The sequence below is a fragment of the Rhincodon typus genome, chromosome 1 (assembly GCF_021869965.1).
Source record: "Rhincodon typus isolate 14 chromosome 1, sRhiTyp1.1, whole genome shotgun sequence".
NCBI classification, from domain to species: domain Eukaryota; kingdom Metazoa; phylum Chordata; class Chondrichthyes; order Orectolobiformes; family Rhincodontidae; genus Rhincodon; species Rhincodon typus.
Window position 1 is genome coordinate 85,855,921 of NC_063332.1, and position 24,242 is coordinate 85,880,162.

At 39.8% G+C, this 24,242-nt stretch overlaps 1 protein-coding gene across 1 annotated transcript; it reads left to right on the forward strand.

The window, feature by feature from the left end:
• The first annotated feature begins 1,129 nt into the window (after nucleotides 1–1,129).
• Nucleotides 1,130–13,649, forward strand: LOC109936549 (toll-like receptor 1). Its single transcript, XM_048601197.1, is given in 4 exon segments — nucleotides 1,130–1,208; nucleotides 2,001–2,033; nucleotides 8,313–8,337; nucleotides 8,339–13,649. Coding segments are annotated over 4 exon segments (2,664 nt in total). The 3' UTR covers nucleotides 10,866–13,649.
• The last annotated feature ends 10,593 nt before the right edge of the window (nucleotides 13,650–24,242 follow it).

Here is a 24,242-nt window from a genome sequence, read left to right on the forward strand (position 1 = left end):
CTGATGCACTTCAGCAACTTCCCAAGTTCCCTTCAACAGCATCTTCCTAACCCAAGACCTTTGCCTCCTGGAATAACAAGGACAGCAGACATGCAGGAATATCACCAAGTTCCCCTCCAAGCCACACACCATTCTGACTTGGAAATATATTGCCTTTCTTTCACTACTGTTGGGTTAAAATCCTGGAAATGCCTATCAGCACTGAAAGTGTGCCTAAGCCATGTGCACTACAGCGGTTGGAGAAGCAGCTCACCGCAATCTTCTCAGTGCAATTAAGGATGGACAGTTAGTGCTGGACTTGTCAGCGATGCTGATATCCAGTGAACAATTGAAAAGAACTTACAGGCGAACACAGATTTAGGGATCTTTTTTAGTCAGGGAAATATTCCACTGCAACTTATAACTCCAACTTAAAAAGGCTTTATGTGGAAAATCAGTACCACCTCCATTGGCATGACACACAAATCCTGAACATCTGAAGGCCTTCTGCCCTGACCCAAGTGCCAGGTTCAGGTTGTTGTGACTGTCAGAATAAGTTGTATTTTGAGGGGGATATTGTTTTACCTTATCATGCTAATAGAGCATACTTTGTTTTAACTGGCACCTTACAAGCTGGCAAAAATTATAAACCTGTCATACCGGAAGTTTTGTATTGTTGTGATCACCGCAGTGTCCGAGTAGTCAGTTGCGGGTTAGTGAGAAGGCTCTCTGCCGATAAGTTTTATTTAAGACAAAATTGCATTATTATTTAACTGATTTCTGCTGCAAGTAAAGTATCACAGTGCATTATGTTTTGATTACTTAGTGTGTACTTTTACATTGATTATGTGGATCTCTTGATCAACCCGCATATTTGATCAACTGGTGCACTCCTGGTCCCATAGCTGCCAGTTAATAAAATGCTTGCTGTAACAAGTTCTGAAACATGTCACAGATGGCACATTTTGGGAAGGAAGCCAAGGAACCTTCTAATCTAGTAAATCATGTTTGCAATGGACAATTTGCAGTTCTACTGTTACACACCTGTCTGATTTACTGCTGTAAAGGTCTTATGGAACCAGGATGGCCACCAATTTTCAGCTTTGTGGTTACTGATGATTTACAAAATGGCCATCAGGTTGGCCACATGATGGCTTCTCATTTATATCTGGAAATTAAGCAGTACTGTGAGATTGGACAGTATGCCACACTTCTGTTGATATTCAGCAGTAAACGAAAATCTTGATCATTTTTGATCAACACATCAGCCACCTGCTTGTTAGCTGTCTGGGTGATATAGTTTCTAAACTTTTAATGAAATTCAGAAAGAAAACCAAATACATGAAACTGGCTACTATTTTCGGCTTTGAAGGTGGATCAGCTTTAACTTGTCTTTTCTGTCCATGATGTGGTCAGACCTGATGAGTTTTCTCAACATTTTGTCTTTCTCCGAACTTAGCAAGAGCTTCTAGTGAGAATATTTTGTTAGTATCTTCTGTAATATTGTTGATGGCTTTACCATAACCAGTAACTGCAAATTACTGTATTCAATTAAATTTTAACAGTTTAATTTAAAAAATGGGTCCCCAAGTTATTAATGCTGACATTCACCATTTGAATCTTACAAAAATTAACAGACTTTCCAGACCTAAGCTGGTCTGTATTCCCTCTTTTATAGCTGTTTCCCTTTCCCTTCACCACATCTGGTTTTGTAATTACTGAAAGTTTCACTTCTGCTTTTGACCTTCCAGCCAAAGCTTACTGCACTTAGAAACAAGAGCAAATGTTAATGTTTTTAGTAGTGTGTTTCATGTACTTAGCTGTCTTTCTATAACATACCACAAAATAATGACTAATGTATGTAGCAGCAACTAATTAAAATAGTTACAAAGCATCAGCTTCAGGTCTGTTGAAGACCTTCTTTTAGCCCACGTATTGTGGTATTCAAAAGAAAATTTTCTTGCCAGCGATATCATTTTGTATAAGTAGTAACAGAGGAACTTTTTTGGACTGCTTTGCAGATGTTGGTGCAGAGACCATGTCCATTTGCAGAGGTAAGAATCTACATTTTTAGTACATTTGCACTTTAATGATTATTTTCAAATATGTCAATCAAATGTAATGTTTTATAACTTAAGAAGAAAAATAGACTTTTCAGATTGTACAACAGATTTTCAATTGTATGTATGATCATCAGTAGAAAGTTTTTTTAATGAGCTGCAAGCTGTCAATCAATCTAATGCAGCCTCTCCTTTATAAATCATGGAGAACTCTTTTTATATCAATTAGCATGTTTGCTAAAATTTATTTGTTTGTGAAGTGTTATTGGATTGCTGTGGTTCAATTGAAGACCCACCACCACCTTTTCAAAGACAACTAGGAGTCGGTAGTAAGTGCCTGAATTGACAGTAACTGCCATACTGTGACAGTGATTAAAAATAAATCACAATGGGAAGGGAATAAATAGATTTCACAAATTTTCGGAGAGTACTTTGGAAGACTCACAGTCGATCTCAGATACTTCTTTATTGGCCCAAATGAAAATTGAAAGAGTCAGCTTTGATCCCACTTGCACATGATATAGAAAGATTAGAATATGCCATGTAGGGACCCTCAAGCCTATCCTCAGGACTTCAGAAGGTAGATGGCTGGAGAGGGTGGATAGAATGACACTGGTTAGAGTGTACAGCCTTTGTTGGTTCTGGAATCAATTGCGGCCACCTTGGCCCCAATTCATCGGAATTTCTGCTAAAACCACTCTAGTCTGCTTTAAAAAAAACTCAGTATCTGTTATATTTTTGTAATCTCTCCATGAAATATCTTGGGCCTAACTTTCATGTTGTGCAAGAAGGTGGTTTTGAATGAACTAAAATCTCTTGGTGTCTGATTTGGCTCAGTAGCATTCTGACATTCACAATGTTAGCAAGCAATCATCATTCTACGAGAGCTCAAAAAATGAATATTTTAAGTACAAGTTGTGATGATATCTTTTACCCTTGGAGTCTTTCAAATAGATAAAATTACATGATGATCTGTTTATCAGTGTCCTAAATTGTCTGCATTTGACCCTGTAATTGCAAAAGGCTCTTTGCCTGCACATCAAAACCAGTGATTTCCAAGGCAGTTGACTGTATCAAAGATGATGCACATCTAACTAAAGCAAAAAAGAGCACACAATTTTTTTTTGGTTCTCCGCCGCATGCTGTTTATTCCTCCACACCACCTCTCCCTCCCACACTCTGCTCTGTTTGTTGCTTCCTCCTGCTAGCTGCTCTCTCAGTTCTCAGTGGCTTGTGTTGCTCACTTCTTTGCTTGTTCCCTGTGATTTGTGCATCCCCACCTGATGTCTACTTGCTTGCTGGACCCTGTTATTCCCCTACAATTACCCATCCCACCAACTGCTACTTACTCACTTCTTCCTCACTTTGTCATTACTCCTTTTACTATGTTACCTTTTGTAACTGTGTGATAAAAATGAAAATGTACAAATGTACAAATGTATAATTTATTATTACATTCTATCAATAAATTAAATGTATAGAGTAATATATACATGAATGTTACCACCTTGCAAAATAGTGCTTTGGTTTCTGATTGATTTTAACTTAGCTTCAGCACCAAGCATATCTAACAAGAAAGAGGTAGTTATTTTACATTTTTAGCTTAGTGCTAGTTTTATAATCTTCTGAACACCTGTGACAAGTTGCGATAAAGTTAATACATTATTCAGTTAAGCATTTGTCTCATGCACTGGATGTTTGACAGGTTTTGAATAAAGGAATTATTTTGACAGTAAACATCTCATAATTGTTTCAAATTTTATTTATCAATTTGATATGCTGAAGCTTGTAATTCCTGCTTTACAGATAGAAACTTATCTTGGCATGTTTATTCTGAAAATTTTCAGAGGAAAAAGTTAGTTTTGTAGAATAGAACTGTATTTAGATCTGATAAACTGAAAAATACCTTCATGCACCAATTGACCTGACCTTCCGGTTGCCCTCTACTTTAACTCCTACTCCCAATCTTCTGGTGACATATCCATCCTGGGCCTCCTCCACTGTCAGAGTGAGGCCAAACATAAACTGGAGGAACAATGCCTCATATTTCTGCTTGGGAGCTTACAGCCCAATGGCCTGAATACTGACCTCACCAACTTCAAAATCTCTCCTCCCCCAACCTGTCCATCTTCCGAATCACCATCCGCTCCACCCTTCCCACCGACCAACCACAATAACCCCTACCTACACTACCAACTTCAAAATCTACCCACCCTCAACCTGTCCGTCTTCGTACTCCACAACCTGTCCATCCTTATACTCACCTATCTGCTCCACCGCTCCCACTGACCAACCACAATAACCCCTACCAGCATCCACCCATCTCCATCTCACCTACCTCCCTGCCCCACCCCCTCCCTCTATTTATTTCTGGGCTCCCCTCTCCCTTCTCAATCTTGACAAAGGGTTTTGGCCTGAAGCATTGACTTTCCTGCTCCTCAGATACTGTTCTGACCTGCTGTGCTTTTCCAGTTCCACATTTATTGACTCTAGCTTCTAGCATCTGCAATCCTTACTGTCTTCAAGTCTGGAAATATTGTTTTGTATAAAACTTCTGTATTTGCATTGTGGTTTTCAAACAATCTTTTGACAATACTTAAGTATTGCTGGAAAAAGTTGCCAAAGTTTTCATTTTGCACTCATCAGGACAATTTGCAAGAATACCACTTTAAAGGGAAAACCAGCATCTATACTGCATGAGACGTGAGTGCTGGTTGGTTAGCAAATGGACTCTGTTAGTGATGTTGACAAAGAGAATGCACCAATTAATGATGATTGACAGCTGCCAGGCTTTGTTTTAATTATGAACTCGCCAAATTTACTCTAATTGATCAAGGTATTAGTCCTGAGAAATAAACCAATGAATGATTGTGAATTATTTTTTTGAATTGAAGCAGGCACAGTGCATGCACATGTTTTCTTTATCTTCAAAGAACAGGGCCTTGTGAAATTATATAAAGATCTTTCAGTGTCTGCAAGTTCACCACACTGCAAGCTCAACAGACAGTCATAAATGGGCTGTCAGCATTATTCTTTACACACTCAAGATTATTTGGCAAATTCTGTCTGATTTCAGAATCACACCTAATGTTAGACATTGTTGAGAATTTTACAAATGAGCGCTGGTTGGGAATGGTCAGTACTTTCCTTGTTGTGAACAGCAGAAAGGATACGGTGTTTGATACAACCTTCGAGTCTTTGGAATGTATGGTCTGGATCGCAGCAGCACTACAATTGATATTTCCCATTCTTCCTTTGTGTGATCAAAAGATTGTCTTTTTGGCTTGATGACAACATCCGATTAGTGGTGAACACCACTGTGGCATGAATTTGAAGCTCCCTGCAGACTAACTTGAAGGTGAGTGGTTCATTAAATCCAGCGGGCAACTTCCCCACCTCTGCCCCTAGCACCACTGCAAATATTATTTGATGCAGGATATATCTGCACGAAATTTCAGCTCCATAACATTTATAGATCTTGATAAGACCTCCAACCCCACTCCATAAAACAAAGTATTCAGCATGATCAACATCCGATTCACTACCTTAACCATTCATTCCTTTCACCACCAGTGCAGTGTGGAAGTAATGTGTAGCATTAGAAACTTAAACCTCCATTGAAATGATTGTCTAGACCTGTGATCTTTACCATTAAGAAAGACAAGGACAACAGGTACATGAGAATGCCACCACCCAAGAGTTACCCTCCAAGCCACTTGCCATTCTGTCTTGGAATTGTGGATATTTTCAATCAACCTGATCTGATGTGTTATACACACCACTGGAGCAGCTGAGACCTGACCCCAAGCCTTCTGGCTCAACATTTCATTCAGCTGCTGGGTACATTTCCTGGAATTCTCCTTTCAACCACGTTCAACCACTTTCAACCACTGTTTGCAGGTACATTTGATGAAGTGCCATGGTGCATGAAGGTGACTAAGTGTAATGGAATATGCATTAAACTTTAACCCTTAACAATGCTTTTAAAATTATGTATTTTCAATACACGTGTATGCGAACCAAACAGAACTTTGCAATGTTAATATATCTTAAAAAAAGGGCAAAAATTGCTACCTTTCCACCAAGGAAGTCTGTGATTGTTTTGTTGTTTGAAGGGATTACACATTTATTGGAAATCTTGTCATTGCAACCCCTTCTTTCACAAGCTTCAGACGGAAATGCAAATGTTCAAGAGAGGAGGGAATGGCGAACAGTGGTAGATGTTTAAGGAAATGTAAACATTGGAAGTACCTTTACCTGTATTGTGTGAGTGTATGTAAGGAGTTATCTGCAAAAAATAGTAGCTATAACAACATCTGAAATTACTATTGGACCCAACTGGTTTACATATGTAAATTAGAAAAGAGCATATGGCATTTTAGACAGGGTGCTGTAGTCATTTGGCATAGAATTGGGATGGAGATTCCATCTCCAGTCAAGAGGGAGTTAAGATCAAATGGCACTTGGACAAAATAACTTAGTGTGTTAAATCTTATTAGCTCCAGCTATCTGAAACATAAGGAAGCTACCAAAATCCTATTACTAGAGAGATCTTCTGAGTGAGAGCACAGGTACAGTGACCATTGCTGCCAAGCATATCTTGGAGAGGAAAGTTGGAAACCTAGAGCACAAAGTAGGTAGCTTATTCCTAAACCTCATCATTGCCAGGCAACAATTCTAATATGATTGGCACATAATTGAAGAGAAGAATGGATAATTAGTTTTACTGGGCATTATGATTGAACTGCGCACTTAATATGTCCTTATGAGATTGATGTAGAATGATACCCCGGCCATTAATTGCAAATGATGATAAGTCAAGATACTTTGCAACCAGCTTCCTGAGAGAGCTGCTTCCTGCTTAGAGTGCTGGATTAAATTAAAATTCCTGGTGATAAAAAAACCTTGGCGTTTTATGTACACAGAGTAATTGCACTTCAGTATCTGAGAAGGAATAAAAATGGGATATCAGATGCAGCCACTTAAACATAGAAACATAGAGGATAGGAGCAGGAGGAGGCCGTTCAGCCCTTCGAGCTTGTTCCACCATTCTTCACAATCATAGCTGATCATCCAACTCAGTAGCCTAATTCTGCTTTCACCCCATAACCTTTGATCTCATTTGCCCTAACTGCTATATCTAGTCGCTTCTTGGAGACATTCAGTGTTTTGGCATCAGCTACTTCCTGTGGTATGAATTACACAGGCTCACCACTCTTTGGGTGAAAAAACGTCTCCTCATCTCCATTCTAAATCGTCCACCCGAATCCTCATATTGCAACCCCTGGTTCTGGACACACCTGCCATCGGGAACATACTCCCCTGCATGTACCTTTTCCAGTTATGTTAGAATTTTATAAGTCTCTATGAGATCCCCCCCCCACCACCATTCTTTTGAACTCTAGCGAAAACAATCCCAACCTAATCAATCTCTCCTCATAGGTCAGATCCGCCATCCCCGGAATCAGCCTGGTAAACCTTTGCTGCACTCCCTCGAGAGTAAGAGCATCCTTCCTCAGAAAAGGAGACCAAAACTGCACGCAATATTCCAGGTGTGGTCGCACCAAGGCCCTGTACAACTGCTACAACATATCCCTGCACCTGTGCTTGAAAACTCTCGCAATGAAGGCCAACATACCATTTGCTTTCTTTACCTCCTGCTGTACCTGCATGCTTACCTTCAGCAACTGGTGCACAAGGACGCCCAGGTACCGCTGCACACTCCCTTCTCCCAATTATAGCTGTTCACGTAGTAATCTGCCTTCTTGTTTTTGCTTCCAAAGTGAATAATCTCACATTTGTCCAAATTATACTGCATCTGCCATTGATTTGCCCACTCACCCAACCTGTGGAGATCATGCTGAAGGATCACTGCATCCTCGTCACAGTTCACCCTCCCACCCAACTTGGTATCATCTGCAGACTTAGAAATGTTACATTTTGTTCCCTCATCCAAATCATTAATATATATTATACTGACTCATCTACATGTGTTCATGAGAGCTTTCAAAGTCTTCTCTCTGAAATGAATCAGTCGTAATAACAACAATGTATGTACACATCAACTCTCACTGGTTTGAAGTGTACTGTATGTTGACTACTAACTGTCACTACTGCGATTAATTCTGTTAGATTGCTACATTTTTGTTACCATTTCAATAACATTTTTTGTCTTTGCCATTTTGTAACATGTCACTGAATTGCATATTTTATTTTCAGATTAACGTTACTTGAAAGATAGTAGTAATTTTCATACTTTGTTTTATGTTTCAGTCTCCTCATTAAGCAAAGTAGATTCCACAAGAGAAATACATCAGTGTTCAACTGCAGGAAAGAAATGCAAGAAAGTACCCCAAAATGGTCAACATTCTCTTCTTCTTTGTGTGGATTTTAATGTTTCAACCCTGCCACAGTCTTTGCTTTCCTGTAGTGAATGATATTGTCAGAAACTATTCATCTTCTTCATTGTCCACTGTGCCAAAGAACCTACCAAATCTCACAAACATACTGGATTTATCACAGAACAACATTACTGAGATTCATATGCAGGATTTTGCCCCTCTCCACCAGTTGAAATATTTGAATTTGTCCTCCAATAAGATCAGCAATTTAGCACCTGCTTTTTTCAGGTTTAATCAAAAGCTGGAATGTTTAGATCTTTCCAGGAATCAACTCATGAATGTCGAATGTGACTTCTTGCATAATGTTACGTCTCTGAAATATTTGGATATTTCTGAAAATAATTTTCTTAGTCTGACACTTGGAAAGGCATTTAGCTTTCTGCAAGATCTGGAATATTTAAGTATAGGAAGCAGGAAAACAATAAAGTTTCGAAAAGATGATCTTAAAGAAATCTCAGGGAAGCAGTTGCAGGAAGTTTCAATCAAACTAAAAATGTTGTCAGAGTATGACCCTAGTGCCTTAACGATTTTGAGAACAGCAAAACTCCACATTGTTTTGCCATCTATTAAAAGCTTCCATTTTTTAAAAAATGTCTTGGATGATGCCTTCAACACATCTGACATTTTAACATTATCAAACTTTGAATGCTGCCAAAATTGCAACCATTTGAGTGTTGACTGTTGCCAAGTTTGCAGGAAAATAAGTAAGAGAATGAGCCAGTGCTGCAGTGATTGCAGTCATTATATTGAAAGTTTTAAAGTATTGGGAAAATACTCAAGAGTCCAGAATCTATCTTTACAGCATTTAACGGTGGATTGGGAAACTTTCGCAAAGATATTAAAAATTGTTTGGGATTCTTCAGTTGAAAAGCTCAGCGTTTCTAACATGAAAATATGCCAAGTTAGACAACACTTGTCTTGGTTTTTTATCCAAAAAAAATTGAAGACATTTACTCTCAGAAAAGTAAACATCTTGCCATTCTATTTCAGTCAAGCAATTATATATGATGTCTTTGAAGAGCTAAAGGTTGAAAATCTGACAATTCATGAATCAGGAATGATTTTCATGACTTGTCCAAAAAAAGGAAACACATACAAACTCATTGACATTTCTGATAATTCATTTACCAGTGATTTCTTTTTTCAAGGCTGCAGGACCCTAAAACATTTGGAGACTTTTATTTTAAAACAAAATAGATTTGTTCAATTATTTGAAGTGAGTAACATGACCACATACATGACATCTCTGAAACACTTGGATGTGAGTCAAAATCATCTTATTCTTGATGAGATTAGAATTTGCCCTTGGACCAACAGTTTGACAAAGCTGAACCTATCTTCAAATAGACTTACAGATTCTGTTTTCACATGTTTACCCAGCAATCTAGAAATCCTTGACTTGCAGAAAAATAACATTTATACTGTTCCCAAAGTGCTGAAGAACCTGAACAATTTGAAGGAATTATACCTTGGAGCTAATAAGTTAGCCAGTCCACCTGACTGCAACAAATTTAGAAATCTTGAGATTTTGTTTGTTGAGGCAAACTCGTTTCATGAACCTTCAAGCATTTTTCTTCACAGTTGCCAAAGACTGACTGTTCTGAATGCTGCCTCCAATCCATTTACATGTACCTGTAATTTAAGAGACTTTACCACAATGAACAAAAACACCCACATAGAGATGATAGGGTGGCCAAAGTCCTATCGCTGTGCCTATCCAGATATCCTTAAAGGAACATTATTGAAGGATTTCCATTTATCTGAAGTGACATGCAGTCCAACCCTCTTACTGGTAATTGTACTTGGTACTATGTTTGTATTAGCAATCCTAATTGGGTTAATGTGCCATTTTCTGGACTTGCCTTGGTACTTGAGAATGACATGGCAATGGACCCAGATGAAACGAAGAACAATGAAGACTGACTCCTACCAGTTATCTGAAAATTTGGCCTATCATGCTTTTGTGTCCTATAGCCAACATGACTACAGTTGGGTGAAGGAGCAGCTACTATCAAACCTAGAAGAGAGGAATTTACGAATCTGTCATCATGAAAGAGACTTTATTCCAGGCAAAGGTATTATTGAAAACATAATTAACTGTATAGAGAAGAGTTACAAATCGATTTTTGTTTTATCACCTAATTTCATTCAGAGTGAGTGGTGTCATTATGAGCTTTACTTTGCACAGCACCAAGTGTTAAGTGAACAGACTGAGAACTTGATTCTAATTGTCTTGGAGCCAATTCCTCAGTACCTAATTCCATCTAAATATTATAAACTTAAGTCACTTATGGCGAAGAAGACCTACTTAGAATGGCCTAATGACAAAAACAAACAGAGATTATTTTGGGCCAATCTGCAAGCAGCTATAGGAGTAAGTCTGATGGCTCCAAGGCAGGATATTGTTTCTGTACATAATGATTAATTGTATTCTGAGCTACATCGCTTTAACCTTCATAGTGTACATATATTCTATCAGTGTGTTCAGTTTATAAGATTATAATGTTTTGAATTGTGCAAAATTAGAGAATTTTTTTTGGAAAAATATGATAACAGCAAGCCTCCTTCAACAGGTTAATTGGCTGCACCTGCCAATTAGTTTTAGATTAAAAGCACAAATAAAGTTGGCTACTTAGTAACATGTAAATCTGAGCAAGAAGAGCAGCAGAGTTTTAATAGCATGTGAGAGAAAAGGTGGATGAGTTAATCAGTACTTTAAATATCTGGTTGGCATCCTTTCATCTCTGAGATGATTCAAATGCAGCCTCAGAACTTAGGTGAGGTCAGGTGAGATTACCTATTGCACTTCTTTAGTGGCTGAAAATGATTCTAAAAAGGTAAAGTCACGTTGTTCCTTGTTGTGGTATGGGATGATCTCTGCTACACCTGAAATGGGGTCTTTAAGTAATAACAAGGAACTGACAATGCCTGAAACCTGGCAGATCTCTCACTGACAACAGTAGCAACAACTTGTATTTATATAGCATTTTTAATGTAATAAACACCCCAAATCCTTGATAGGAATATTAGAAAGGAACATTGTATTCTCAACCACATATTAGGACAAAAAAAAGGTCAAAAAAGGAGTACCTTAAAGGAAGAAGGTGAGGTAGAGAGACAGATAGGTTTAGGGAAGTAATTCCAGAGGTTAAGACTAAGGCAAAACCTTTGATTGTAGGGTAATTAAAATTAAGATAAAACAAAGAACAGCGGATACCAGAAATCCGAAACAAAACTAGAAATTGAATGAAGAGTTACCGCTCTTGAAATGTCAACTCTGCTTCCTCCCCACAGATGCTGCCAGACCTGCTGAGTTTCACCAGTGATTTCTGTTTTTATAGTTAAAATTGGGGATACTCAAAGACTGGATGTGGATGAGAGCAGATATTTTAGAAGGATGTGATGTTGGAGGAGTTTACAGAGATAGGGAAGGATGAGGCCACAGCAAGTTTTGAAAATGAGGAAGGAAGTTTTAAAATGAAGACATTGCATATCGGAGGCTGGAGGAAAATTTTAATTATTGAAATAAGACACAATATATCCCATACGAAGCAAGTTCATTTATCAACAAGGTGCAGAAGCCAGTGATGTTTCATGGAAATAGGTAAACTCAACAGAACTAACAAAACTGTTTCCTAATATCTGTATGATTGAGACCAGAGCATAAAGATCAGTGTTTCAAATTGGAGCAAACTGACATGCACCAAATGTCCAAAGGGTGATGAGATGATTAATTTTGCTTAGGAGAATGAGAAAGGTTTCTAGACAATTCAGTGACATATATGCTATAGAAAAATACTTCTCTTTGGAAAAGCTAACCTAAATAATCAGAATACAGTTAAATACAGTTGTACTTGTTGAGGTATTGAAATTAAAGCAAAAAGAACCATAAAATTTAGAGTCAAAATTTAGAATTCCTTTGAGTAAACCATGAAATTAGGATCAATGGGAAAGGGGAAAAAGAGCTTAGCAAGAATTGATCGTGATGAATGTGTAAAAGGAAACTTTCACAGAAAAACTTTTAAGTCCATAATTTTTTGATAATAAGATACATATAACTTTCTTTATAATGAATTAAGATTTTGTTTTTGTCGTGATGTTTAATAGTGGCCAAATTAAATTTACTTGTGATGCACATACAGCTTGGAGAGGCCCATAAAACATCAAAAAGGGAGAGAGAGGGCCTGGCTAGAGGAGAGCACCAAATATGAAGTTTCAAGAATTGAAAGGATGATCAATAACTGGGGCAATACATATGTGTGGCATGTGTTATAGAGATTTAATATTAACTGATTATTGATTCAGGCAAGGCTAGAAAGTAAGTTGAAGTATAATATGAAAAGTGACCTAATGTGGGTCCACTCAAGTTCAAAAGGAGTGAATGTTGGAATATTTTGTTAATTAGGCAAATCTAAGAAAATAAGGTGTTATATCTCCATATCCTCCTGCATATCAACCAGAGGACAAATGTAAGGAAAGAGTTTGGACTGGTGGGCAAATTTTCTGCCAGGTATCTTCACATACTATGTGCCCATCGCCCCCATCCTCTGTTGTAGAATATTGTGCAATTAGTGGGATTATCAGCTTGTTGAAACATATCATGAGTCTCCTCCTTTGACCAATAAGTCGTGGCATGGGACATGAACCCAGAGGTAGGTGACCTACCAACAAATGGAAAGATGCACTTTTTCTCTCTGTATAAACAAATAAGACAGTTTTGAACCTAAAAGTAACAGAATTCTGCAGTTTCAAGATTATGGTTACAGGCAGCTCAAGATAATTTAGTACTTAGATAAGGACTACAATTTCTAAGGTGTCTAGATACTAGAGCAACTTATAATATAATGTATGGTAACAATGTTGGTTTTGAAAGATACCTATGGTATCAGTACTTGAAGGCCATAATAAAACGTGTGCTAATAAATATTGGCCTTTGCATTTCTGGGTATAAAAACCAAGTTTGTGAGACAGAGGTTAGATATGGAGATAATTGAGATGCAGCATAAAACAGCATCTTGAGTTGCCGACTCTCAAAATGGTCTGAAGTCAACATTGTTCTGGGCACCTTATCTGAAGCCAAGGAACCAGATTGTATCATTGTTTGTCATTTTCTTGCTTATTGTTTAGTGTAATCTGAAAAATCATGTTAAAAAATCTTGTTGTCCCATTATTTGTTGAAACGTATTGTTGAATAAACTGCTTTGACTAAGTTTTGCCAGTGTTGTTGTTGAAGGATCAACAAGCTTTTATTAAGACAATATTATGGAAATCCACTTTCATAACCCATTACTTTCTGTGTGAAGTAAAATGCATGAAATTAATGATTTAAACAGGAATGATGTTCAGATAAAGTGTAATATCGGTATTAAATCAGAAACCACACTTAAGTCGTGTGAGAATTATTTCAGAGGATTCAACTGATGGCTAAATCTCTTCTATTACAGATTGGATAATTGCAATTTTCAAATTAGCTATAGGGGAGAAGTTAGCCTTTAACTCAACTTTTGCAACAAGTATTCCAAAGCAATAAAATTCGGAAAGTTGAAGATTAATTTTGATCATCAAAGTCGATGGAGAAATTGCAATTGAATATAAACCACACACTCAGCTTAACCATTGGGAATCAGGAGCATACTCGTCACTGGTCTTGCCAGGATCATGGTTATGTACTCTGTATCGGATTGTTCGGTATATGTCCATCTTTGACTCCAAAGAAAATTGTCATAATATGCAATCACACCCTCAGAACCACATGAGATTAGTGTCTCAGACCAAGCTCAATCTTAAATGCATTTACCTCTCCACATCATCCATGAACAGGACAGGAGCAGTAATTATAGATCATGATACTATTGTCCTCAAAACAAAAAAAGTAAAATTAAAGATTAGATCTGGCCATGATTTCACCCTCTAGCCACCAGTCATCAATATTGCTAAACATCATCACTTTTTTGAGAGACTTTTCAGGATAATGGATAATTGTCATTTCTCCACTTCTAAGTTTCTTGGCAATTTCATGCAGTGCAACTAACATATGACATACTCCCAAGAGAAAATCCAACACTGTTTAGTCAGACATTTAGAGTGGAATCTTTCCAGATACTGAATGATATTGGCATTGGTGGAAAAGTTGGAAAAATCATGTGAGATGGGCAGCAAAGAGTTTCTCGATGTTGAAAGCAAAAAAGTCCTATTTTCCAACCAAGTTTTAAACGTTGAGGTAAAATTCTCACTAATGAGCTATGAGTGGGTTATCTGCATATGCTAGCATTAACATAACATTACCTCATAGAGACATAGAGATGTACAACACGGAAACAGACCCTTTGGTCTAACTTGTCCATGCTGACCAGATATTCTACATTAATCTAGTCCCATTTGCCAGCATTTGGCTCATATGCCTCTAAATCCTTCCTTTTCATTTAACCATCCAGATGCCTTTTAAATGTTGTAATTGTACCAGCCTCCGCCACCTCTTCTGGCAGTTCATACCATACACACACCACCTCATGTGTGAAAATGTTGTCCCTTAGGTCTGTTTTAAATCTTTTCCCTCTCACCTTAAACCTATGCCTTCTACTTTTGGACTCCCCTACCTTGGGAAAAAGGCCTTCACTATTTACCCCTCATGCTACTATAAGGTCACCCTTCATCTTCCAAAGCTCCAGAGAAAACAGCCCCAGCCCATTCAGCCTCTCCTTGTAGCTCAATATCTCCAACCCTGGCAACATCCTTGTAAATCTTTTCTGAACTCTTTCAAGTTTCACCACATCTTTCCTATAGCAGGGAGACTGGAATTGCACGCGGTATTCCTAAAGTGGCCTAAAATGTCCTGGACAGCCGCAATGTGATCTCCGAATTACTATACAAAAAATAGTACAGGCCCTGTTGGGATTTGAACCCAGGATATCCAGTTTGCCTGGGTAGGCACTTTGATCAACTAAGCCATGGTACTGCAGTTGGGAAAGTAGGCCGTTTGGCTGCTTGAGTCTACACCTCGCTTATCTCTGTCTAGATTCCCATTCTACCAACTGTTGGAGAAATCCAGATGACAATAATTCCTGACATGAAAGCAGACTGATTTCCTGGTGATTCAAGCTTTCTGCTTGCTTCTCCCAACCTCTATCATGGACACCAGATACAACCATCCCAGGGCATGCTACATAGACAGCAACTACATGCGCCACCCTCAAAGAGCCTTTGAATCTGACACCTATCTTACCGCATCCTTATGCCACACTGCTGCTCCACTTATAATTCAGTTCTGCTCTTCAGTGCTACACTTTGGAGTGCATTGGCACCTTCATAGGAGCTGAAGGAACAAGATGACTTGGTAACGCCATCTCAATCAAACGTCCTGAGGATCAGCCAATGTTTTTATGCTAGACTGTACCACATGAAGGGCACAGACAGCGCGACCTTCCAGTTGTTCCTATCGCTGAATTTTCCAACAAGCACCAAGACGTAGCTTGGTGAGAAGTGCACTGCCCATCAGATCCTTCAATTATGCCCAGTCTGTCTGCACCACCACTTGCTGCCCTCGAAACATTTGTAGGATGATGAGACTGTCACACTTCTCCTTCTGAAATGTGCCTTTGCAAACAAGGTCTGGAGAGAAATAATGAATAACACCAAAAGAACTGCGGATGCTGTAAACCAGAAACAAAGACAGAAATTGCTGAAAAAGCTCAGCAGGTCTGGCAGCATCTGTAAAGAGAAATCAGAGTTAATGGTTTGGGTCTGGTGACCCTTCCTCAGACTGATGGTAGCTAGGAAAATGTTGATTTATATGCAGAAGATAAGGTTGGAGGAGGGAGTAAGGAGTAAATGATAGGTGAGGATAGAGGCCAAAAAGAGAGAACAGCAGTTGGACAGAAAATGGAATGGATAATGATCTGGCTAGGAGGGTGAATAGCTGTTAATGCAGACTGTTAGTGGCTAACAATAGATAGTGTGTAATGGCAGGCTATGTGATAACAAGGCCTGGTGTATGGGATAGGGGGTTAGGACATGGGAGAGTTCAGGTCCTAAAATTATTGAACTCGATAATGAATATGGAGGGCTGCAGGGTCTCCAAGCGGAAAATGCGATGTTGTTCTTCCAGCTTGCGCTGAGCTTCGCTGGAACACTGCAACAAGCCTGAGCCCGCATGGTCCCCAGTTATACCTGTCTCTTCATGGGGTATGTGGAACATTCCTTGTTCCAGTCCTATTCCCAACTCACTAACAACTCTTCCTTTGATATATTGATGATATCATTGCTGCTTCCCTCTCTTGTTTAGAATTCGAAAGGTTCATCGATTTCGCTTCCAATTTTCACCCTGCCCTCACTTTCACCTGGTCTATCTATGACTCCTTCCTTCCCTTCCTCAACATCTCTGTTTCCATTTCTGGGGATAGACTAGCCACCAATATCCAATATTAACCCACCAACTTCCACAATATACATCCTCGCACCCTGCTTCCTGTAAAGACTCTATTCAATTCTCTCAGTTCCTCCGTCTCTGTCGCATATGTTCCGATGATGCCAATTTGACAAGGGAGCCTCCAAAATGTCCACCTTTTTCCTCAACTGAGGATTCCCCAGCACCGTTGTTGACAGGGCACTCAACCGGGTCCGAACCAACTCCCACACTTCCGCCCCTCACCCCTTCATTCCCTCCCGCAACACGATAGGGTTCCCCTTATCCTCACCTACGATCCCACCAGCATCCACATCCAGAAAATCATCAGCCGCCATTTCCGCCACCTCCAGCAAGATATTCCCCTCCCGTCCATTGTCTGCTTTCCGTAGGGACTGTTCCCTCTGGGATACCCTGGTCCACTCTTCCTTCATTCCCAACACCCAACCCCCCCACAGCCCCACAGCACATTCCCCTGCAATTGCCGAAGGTGTAACACCTGCCCATTTACCTCCTCCCTCCCCAGTATCCTAGGGCCCAAACCTTCCAGGCGAAGTGCTTCACCTGCACTTCTCACAATCTAGTCTATGGCATTCGCTGTTACAATGTGGTCTCCTCTACATTGGGGAAACGAACCGTAGACTGGGTGACCGCTTCACATAACAGCTACATTCTGCTCGCAAAAAAGACCCTGAGCTACCTGTTGCCTGCCACTTGAATGCACCACCCTGTTCCCTGGCCAACATCTCTGTCCCTAGCTTGCTGCAGTGTTCCAGTGAAGCTCAGCACAACCTGGAAGAACAACTCCTCATTTTCCACTTGGGAACCCTGCAACCTTCTGGACTCAATATCGAGTCCAATAATTTTGGGGCTTGAACTCTCCCACGTCCTAGCCCCCTACACACCGGACCTTGCTATCACATAGTCTGTCATTACACACTACCTATTGTTTGCCATTAACAGCTATTCACCCTCCTAGCCAGATCGTTATCCACTCCTTTGTATTTTCAACTGTTCTCTCTCTTTGGGCTCTATCCCCACCTATCACTTACTTCTTACCGCCTGCCCCCACCCTATCTTCTGCATGTAAACTGACATTTTCTGAGCTACCATCAGTTCTGAGGAAGGGTCACCGTACCCGAAACATTAACTCTGATTTCTCTTTCTAGATACTGCCAGATCTGCTGAGCTTTTCCAGCAATTTTTATTTTTGTTTAAGGTTTCGAGAGAGATGCAGTGGCTTTCGTTGATGTTCGTCCTGATTAGCTGCGTGATGCAGGACTCTATGCACTACAGGCTGTTCCCTGAGACTTGCACCAACACAAACACCGACTGCGCCTGTAGGACCATCAACTCAGTGAAAGATGCTCTTTGGTCTGCCTGAAACTTGTTGGCTTTCCAGTGCAAAGAGTTGACATCAACCGAGTGTTGCAGACTGGGACATTACAAGATCCAAGACTAGGTGCTGAGGGACCAGTAAAGGACCACCTTAGCGAGGTGCCACTAAGGTGTAATGGGGAAAGACCAGTGTCTGAAGTCTTTCTGGTGAAGTGAAACAGGGGTCCGTTCAGTTCTCAGACCCCTCATTATCTCAGAATGTAAATAATTTATTCCTGCATGAGTTAAAAATGCCCTTGCTGTTTGCAGTAGTTCTGTGGGGTGTAAAATTCCAATGTATCGTTTGGGTTTCTTTTTCCTCAATGGAAAGATCATACAGTACAGAATAAGAACCTTTTTTATGAATAAAGTATATTTTTGCAATAAAAAATAATCACTTAAGAGGTTGGACAGGTTGCTATATGACACACTGTGCTATGCCAATCTCTCACCTGCATCATGTGCCAGCAGAATACATGGCAAACACACTGCATGTACATCAACTAAATAGTCAGGTCTCAAAGTCTAAGGGAATAGTACTCAAACAAATCATTGAGGGCAGTCGTCAGGGGGTACCAGCAGGGTGTTTGGATATGGTCAGTCAGCCATAGACAATTGTTTAAGATTTAGATTTTCCCAAAACTTGCTATAATGATTTGCATTTAATTTTTAGAAAGCTTTATTTGCAGAATTTAATCCACCATTATGGAAACTTAAATGCAGTTCTGTAAATTTGCTGTTAAAGATAGCCATATAATTCAGCAGAACCTTTGACCACAGGCCAAAGATTGATTCACCTACAATACCTCATTCAGGTCATGAATAATGATACAGGCATCTTTGATACTTCTCTTAAAAGCAATGTTTATTGAGTATTTACACTTAATCAGTGTTGTACTATTCTAATTTAACAATAAACCATTTTGCTTTTAAATTTTCTTTACCAGTTACTGTCATGTCCTCAATCACATATTTGATTTGAAGAAAATAATTCAGTATATTAGTGATGTTGTAGTTACAACCAGTTGAGAAATGCATTGCATTTATATAGAACAAAGTCCGGGGCTTTATTTAAGCTGCACATTGGTTGCTTACCTATTATATTGACGCAGAGCAGAAGATGTATGTGATTCAGGAAACAAGTAGCAAATAATTACCTGTCAAGCAAATGGGTTTGTAGATGCCCACTTGATAATGATACCAGAAATCATAAATAAATGATGCCAAAATCCTTTGCTGGCTTCATGAGTAAATAGTTTTGTCTGGTCTGCTGAGTCTTAAAGTTCCCAGATTTGATTCTTAATTTATTTTCAGATGATTGATTTCAGCCTCAGCTAGAAGAGAGATCCGGATGGCCCTACCACTTGGGGAAAGATATCAGCCTGTTTCTAATTGTCCTTCCTGCTGATGTATGAGCATGAATCAAATGGGTACATAGGTGTTCTTGTAGAATTCTAAATTTGCCATCAGACTCAAATGAGGTCTAGATGCCTGCACTTTATGGCGAAACAGTCACGCAAGAGTCATGGAGGTCTACGGGCCCTTTGACACATTGAGTCTGCATGCTAGCCAAAACCAACCACCTAACCATTTTAGTCCCATTTTTCAGCACTTGACCCATAGCCATGTATACCTTGGCATCACAAGTGACAACCTATAATGTTATGACGATTTCTGCCTCTGCTACCCTTTACAGGCAGTGAGTTCCAGATTCTTACCACCCAATAGATTAAAAAAAAAGGTTTCCTCACATCCTCTCTAAATCTCCTGCCACTTTCCTTAAATCCATGCCCTTGGTCATCGATCCCTTCACTAAGGGGAAAATTTCTTCCTTTCCACCCTGTCAATGCCCCTCATAATTCTTTTACATCTCTATCATGTTCCCCCTCAGTTTCCTTTGCTCCAAGGAAAACAACCATAGTCTATCCAATCCCACTTCGCAATTAAAACTCTCTAGCCTGGCAACATCCCATGGTAAATCTCCTCTGCATCTCTATAGTGCAATCACATCCCTCCTATAAAGTGGATTCCAGAACTGCAAACAATACTCTAGCTATGGCCTAATGAACGTTTTATACAGTTCCAGCATAACCACCACCACCTCGCCCCCCACCCTTCTTAAACTCTATACCTCAGCTGATAAAGGGCAAATAGCCCATCCCTGTTTTTAACCACTTTATCTATCTGTTCCGCTATCATAAGGGACTGGTGAACATGCATACCAAGGCCCTTCTGATCCTTGGTGCTTCCCAGATACTACCGTTCATCATGTATTCCCTTGCTTTGTTTGACCCGCCCAAGTGAATCCTGTCAGCCCATCTGACCAGCCTGTCTATATCCTCCTGTAATCTAAGGCTGTCCTCATCTCTATTTACCACTCATTCGTGACTTTTCTGGAAGGGGCCTACAAGTGGCCAGAGGGAGGGCTAGCCCTTCAGTTGTGGATGCTATTGACTTGAGCAGCATCAGGATGCTATTGATAGCTAAGTCAGGGAGAGAATACAGCAACATGGATGGTTCCACCTTTTTAAAACTTAATATAAAATGTCCTTTGTAGCCAGATCTCCACTGTGGAATGGGGTGAGGAGGGACCTTCCCCAGAAAAGTCTGTAGTTGCAGCTGAACCCCAGAAGAAAGGGCCTTTTAGTCGGTTTGTAGCATTTGCCCCTAGTCTGCCACTGGGCTGCCTCCAGGAAGCTACACTGTTCCTTTTAACTATGAGGTCCTGGAAACCAACTGTAAAGTGCCAGTCAGTTTCTAACAACAGGCCTGAGTAGGTTCAGCAGCTCTATTAGCTACCTACCAGTAGCCCTGTAACTCACTCCTCCATCAGTGCCTCCATGAAAATGGCCCGATGTGATGGACCCAGGTAATTGGTACACAGACCAGTCACACAGAATTCTGATGCCTTCATCCTTTGTCCCTGGCTAGGGGCTAAACAACCAGCACCAAGCTTTAACTTGTGATTTCTCCCAAGTGGAAAAATGCTTGTTGGAAAAGTTTGGATGCAAAAAAATGAATAGTTATAGAGTCATAGAGTAATACAGCATGGAAACAGGCCCTTTGGCCCAAACTAGTCATGCTGACCATGGTGCCCACTCAGCTAGTTCCAATTGACTGCATTTGATCCATATTCCCATCCATGTACCTATCCAAATGTTTTTTAAATGTTGCTTTTGTACCTGCCTCAACCACTTTCTCCAGCAGCCCATTCCATATACACACCACTCTCTATGTGAAGAAGTTGCCCCTCAGGTCCTTCTTAAATCTTTCCCCTCTCAGCTTAAACCTATGCCCTCTAGTTTTCAATTCCCCATCCCTGGGAAAAAGACTATATGCCCTTCATGACTTTATAAGGTCACCCTTCCTGTGTTCTAAAGAATAAAGTCCTATCCTGGCCAACCTCTCCCTATAATTCAGGCCTACTAGTCCTGACAACATCCTCATATATCTTCTTTGCATATTTTCCAGTTTAACTATGTCTTCCCTTTAACAGGGTGACCAAAACTATACACAATACTCCAAGTGCAGCCTCACCAACGACTTATACAACGGTAACATAACATTCCAACTCCTATACTCAATGCCTCGACCGATGAAGGCCAGCATGCTAAATTCCTACTTCACCACCCTCCCAACCTGAAACGCTGCTTTCAAAGAAATGTGTACTTGTACTCCTAGGTCCCTTTATCCACAACACTGCTCAGGACCTTACCATTTATTGTATAAGTCCAACCTTGGTTTGACTTTCCAAAGTGCAACATCTCACACTAATCTGTATTTAATTGCATTTGCCAATCCTCAGCCCACTTCCCCATCTGATCGATCACCCTGTAATTTTTGATAACCTTCCTCACAATCAACCACTGGTCACAAGCCTCCAGTCTGAGAAACAACCTTCAACCATCACCCTCTGCTTCCAATCATTGAGCCAGTGTTGAATCCAATTAGTTAGGTCTCCCTGGATCCCATGCGACCTAACCTTCATTACTAGCCTGCCGTGCGAGACCTCCCTAAACAGACCTTGACTATCCATGTGTTGGTTGATCCTGTCCCTCAGTGACCTGTCCAATAACTTGCCTACCACTGATGTCAGGCTCACTGGAGGAGCCAGTGGCATAGCACATTCAGGAGAGGAAAAGGAGGCATAAAAAAAACAAAAATGCTGAAAGGACTGCAATAGATTAATGGTTGCATCAGTGAAGTTAACTTTACTGCATTTGTTTTTGTCAGAAAGACAGTGGGCCTTTTTTTCTGTTTTGATAATGTATACCATTAACCACTAGAGGGAAATCTAGCTCTACAAGATCAATGTAGGATCACTGCAGTTTGCCTTCCTGTTCTCACGTAAATTGTTTAATTGTATTTTCACGTAGCAAATAAATTGATTTTATGTGATTTTAATACATCGTTGCTGATTAGTAAAGACGTAGAGATGTGGCCCCTGTGAGAAAAAATGTTTAGGAAATAAACAGCTGCAAAGAGTTTTGAACAATTTGTCCAAAAAGTAATTAACAAGAACAAATTAGAATCTACAAATACAGGGAAATATTTTGAGATTTTCTGATGCTAAAAGGTACAGAGAACCACTCAGCTCCTGATCTCATTGTAGCATTGTTTCAGACATGGACAAAAGAGCTGAACTCCAAAGGTAAATGAGATTCATTGCCCTCGACATGAAGACAGTATTTGACTGAGTGGCATCAAAGAACCCCAGCAAAACTGATTTCGGTGGAAATCAGGGGAAATAACTGTACTGGTTGGAGGCAAGCCTAGCACAAAAATAGATGGTTGTGGATATGAAAGATCAATCATCTCAGTCCAAGGACATCTCTGCAGGAGATCTTCAGCGACACTAATTCTAGACCCAGTAATCTTCAGCCGCTTCATCAATGACCTTCCCTCCATCATCAGGTCAGAAATAGGAATGTTCCCTGATGATTGCACGATATTTGGTATCATTCTTGACTTTTCAGATACTGAAGCAGCCCATGTCCATATGCAGCAAGACCTGAACAGCATTCAGGCTTGGGCTGATAAGTGGGAAGCAGCAGTCATGCCACATAAATGCCAATCAATGACTATAACAAGCAAGAGAGAATCTAAATGTTTCTCCTTGATGTTCAACAGTAATACCCTTACTAAATCCTCCATTATCTAGACCTTGGCAATCGATATTGACCAAAAACATAACTGGACCAATAATATAAATAATGTAGCTATAAAAGTGGATCAGAGGTATGAAATTCCATGGCATGGAACAGATCTGTTGAGCATGTCCAACATCTACAAGGCACAAGTCAGGAGTGTAATGAAATATCCCACTTGTCTGAATGAGGACCGCTTCAACAATACTTGAGTAGTTCAACACCGTCTCATACAAAGCAGCAACCTTGATTAACACCACATTCACCACCTTCAGCATTCATTTCCCATACCATTAATGCACAATGGGAGCAGTGTGTGCCATTACAAGATACTGTATTTTGACAGTGCTTCCAACTCTTCCAAGCCACACATTCTCCTGATTTGGGATTATATTTCAGTTTCTTCATTATCATGGGGTCAATGTCAAAAAGGTTATGTAAAAACTAAAGCAGGTCTGGTAGCATTGTGGCGAGAGAAAGGGTGAAGCCTGGCAATCAGTCAGCCACTGATCTGTTGCGTTGCTTACATCTTGTAAAATTGCTTGGCAATGAAATGATATCAGGGAGCCTTTTTGGCATGGTCTTCGGACAATGTCTCTATTCCCAGTGGCTATGGGACTTTTAAAGTTTGACTAATTGACACTGTTCCGCTTTTCATATGGTCTATGTGACCTGTCGAGTATTTCCATCATTATCTTTCTTAATATCAAATTTTCAGCATCTAAATATTTTGCTTTTGTTTTATATTAAATAAGATATTGGTTTCCTTTAGCTGATGGGCAGAAAATGAAGTGATGTTGTTGTGTTGCTTTATAAAGAGCTCATCTGATCCCATGTGAGATTCTGTGTATTTTTCTGGTTATCTAATTGAGACGTT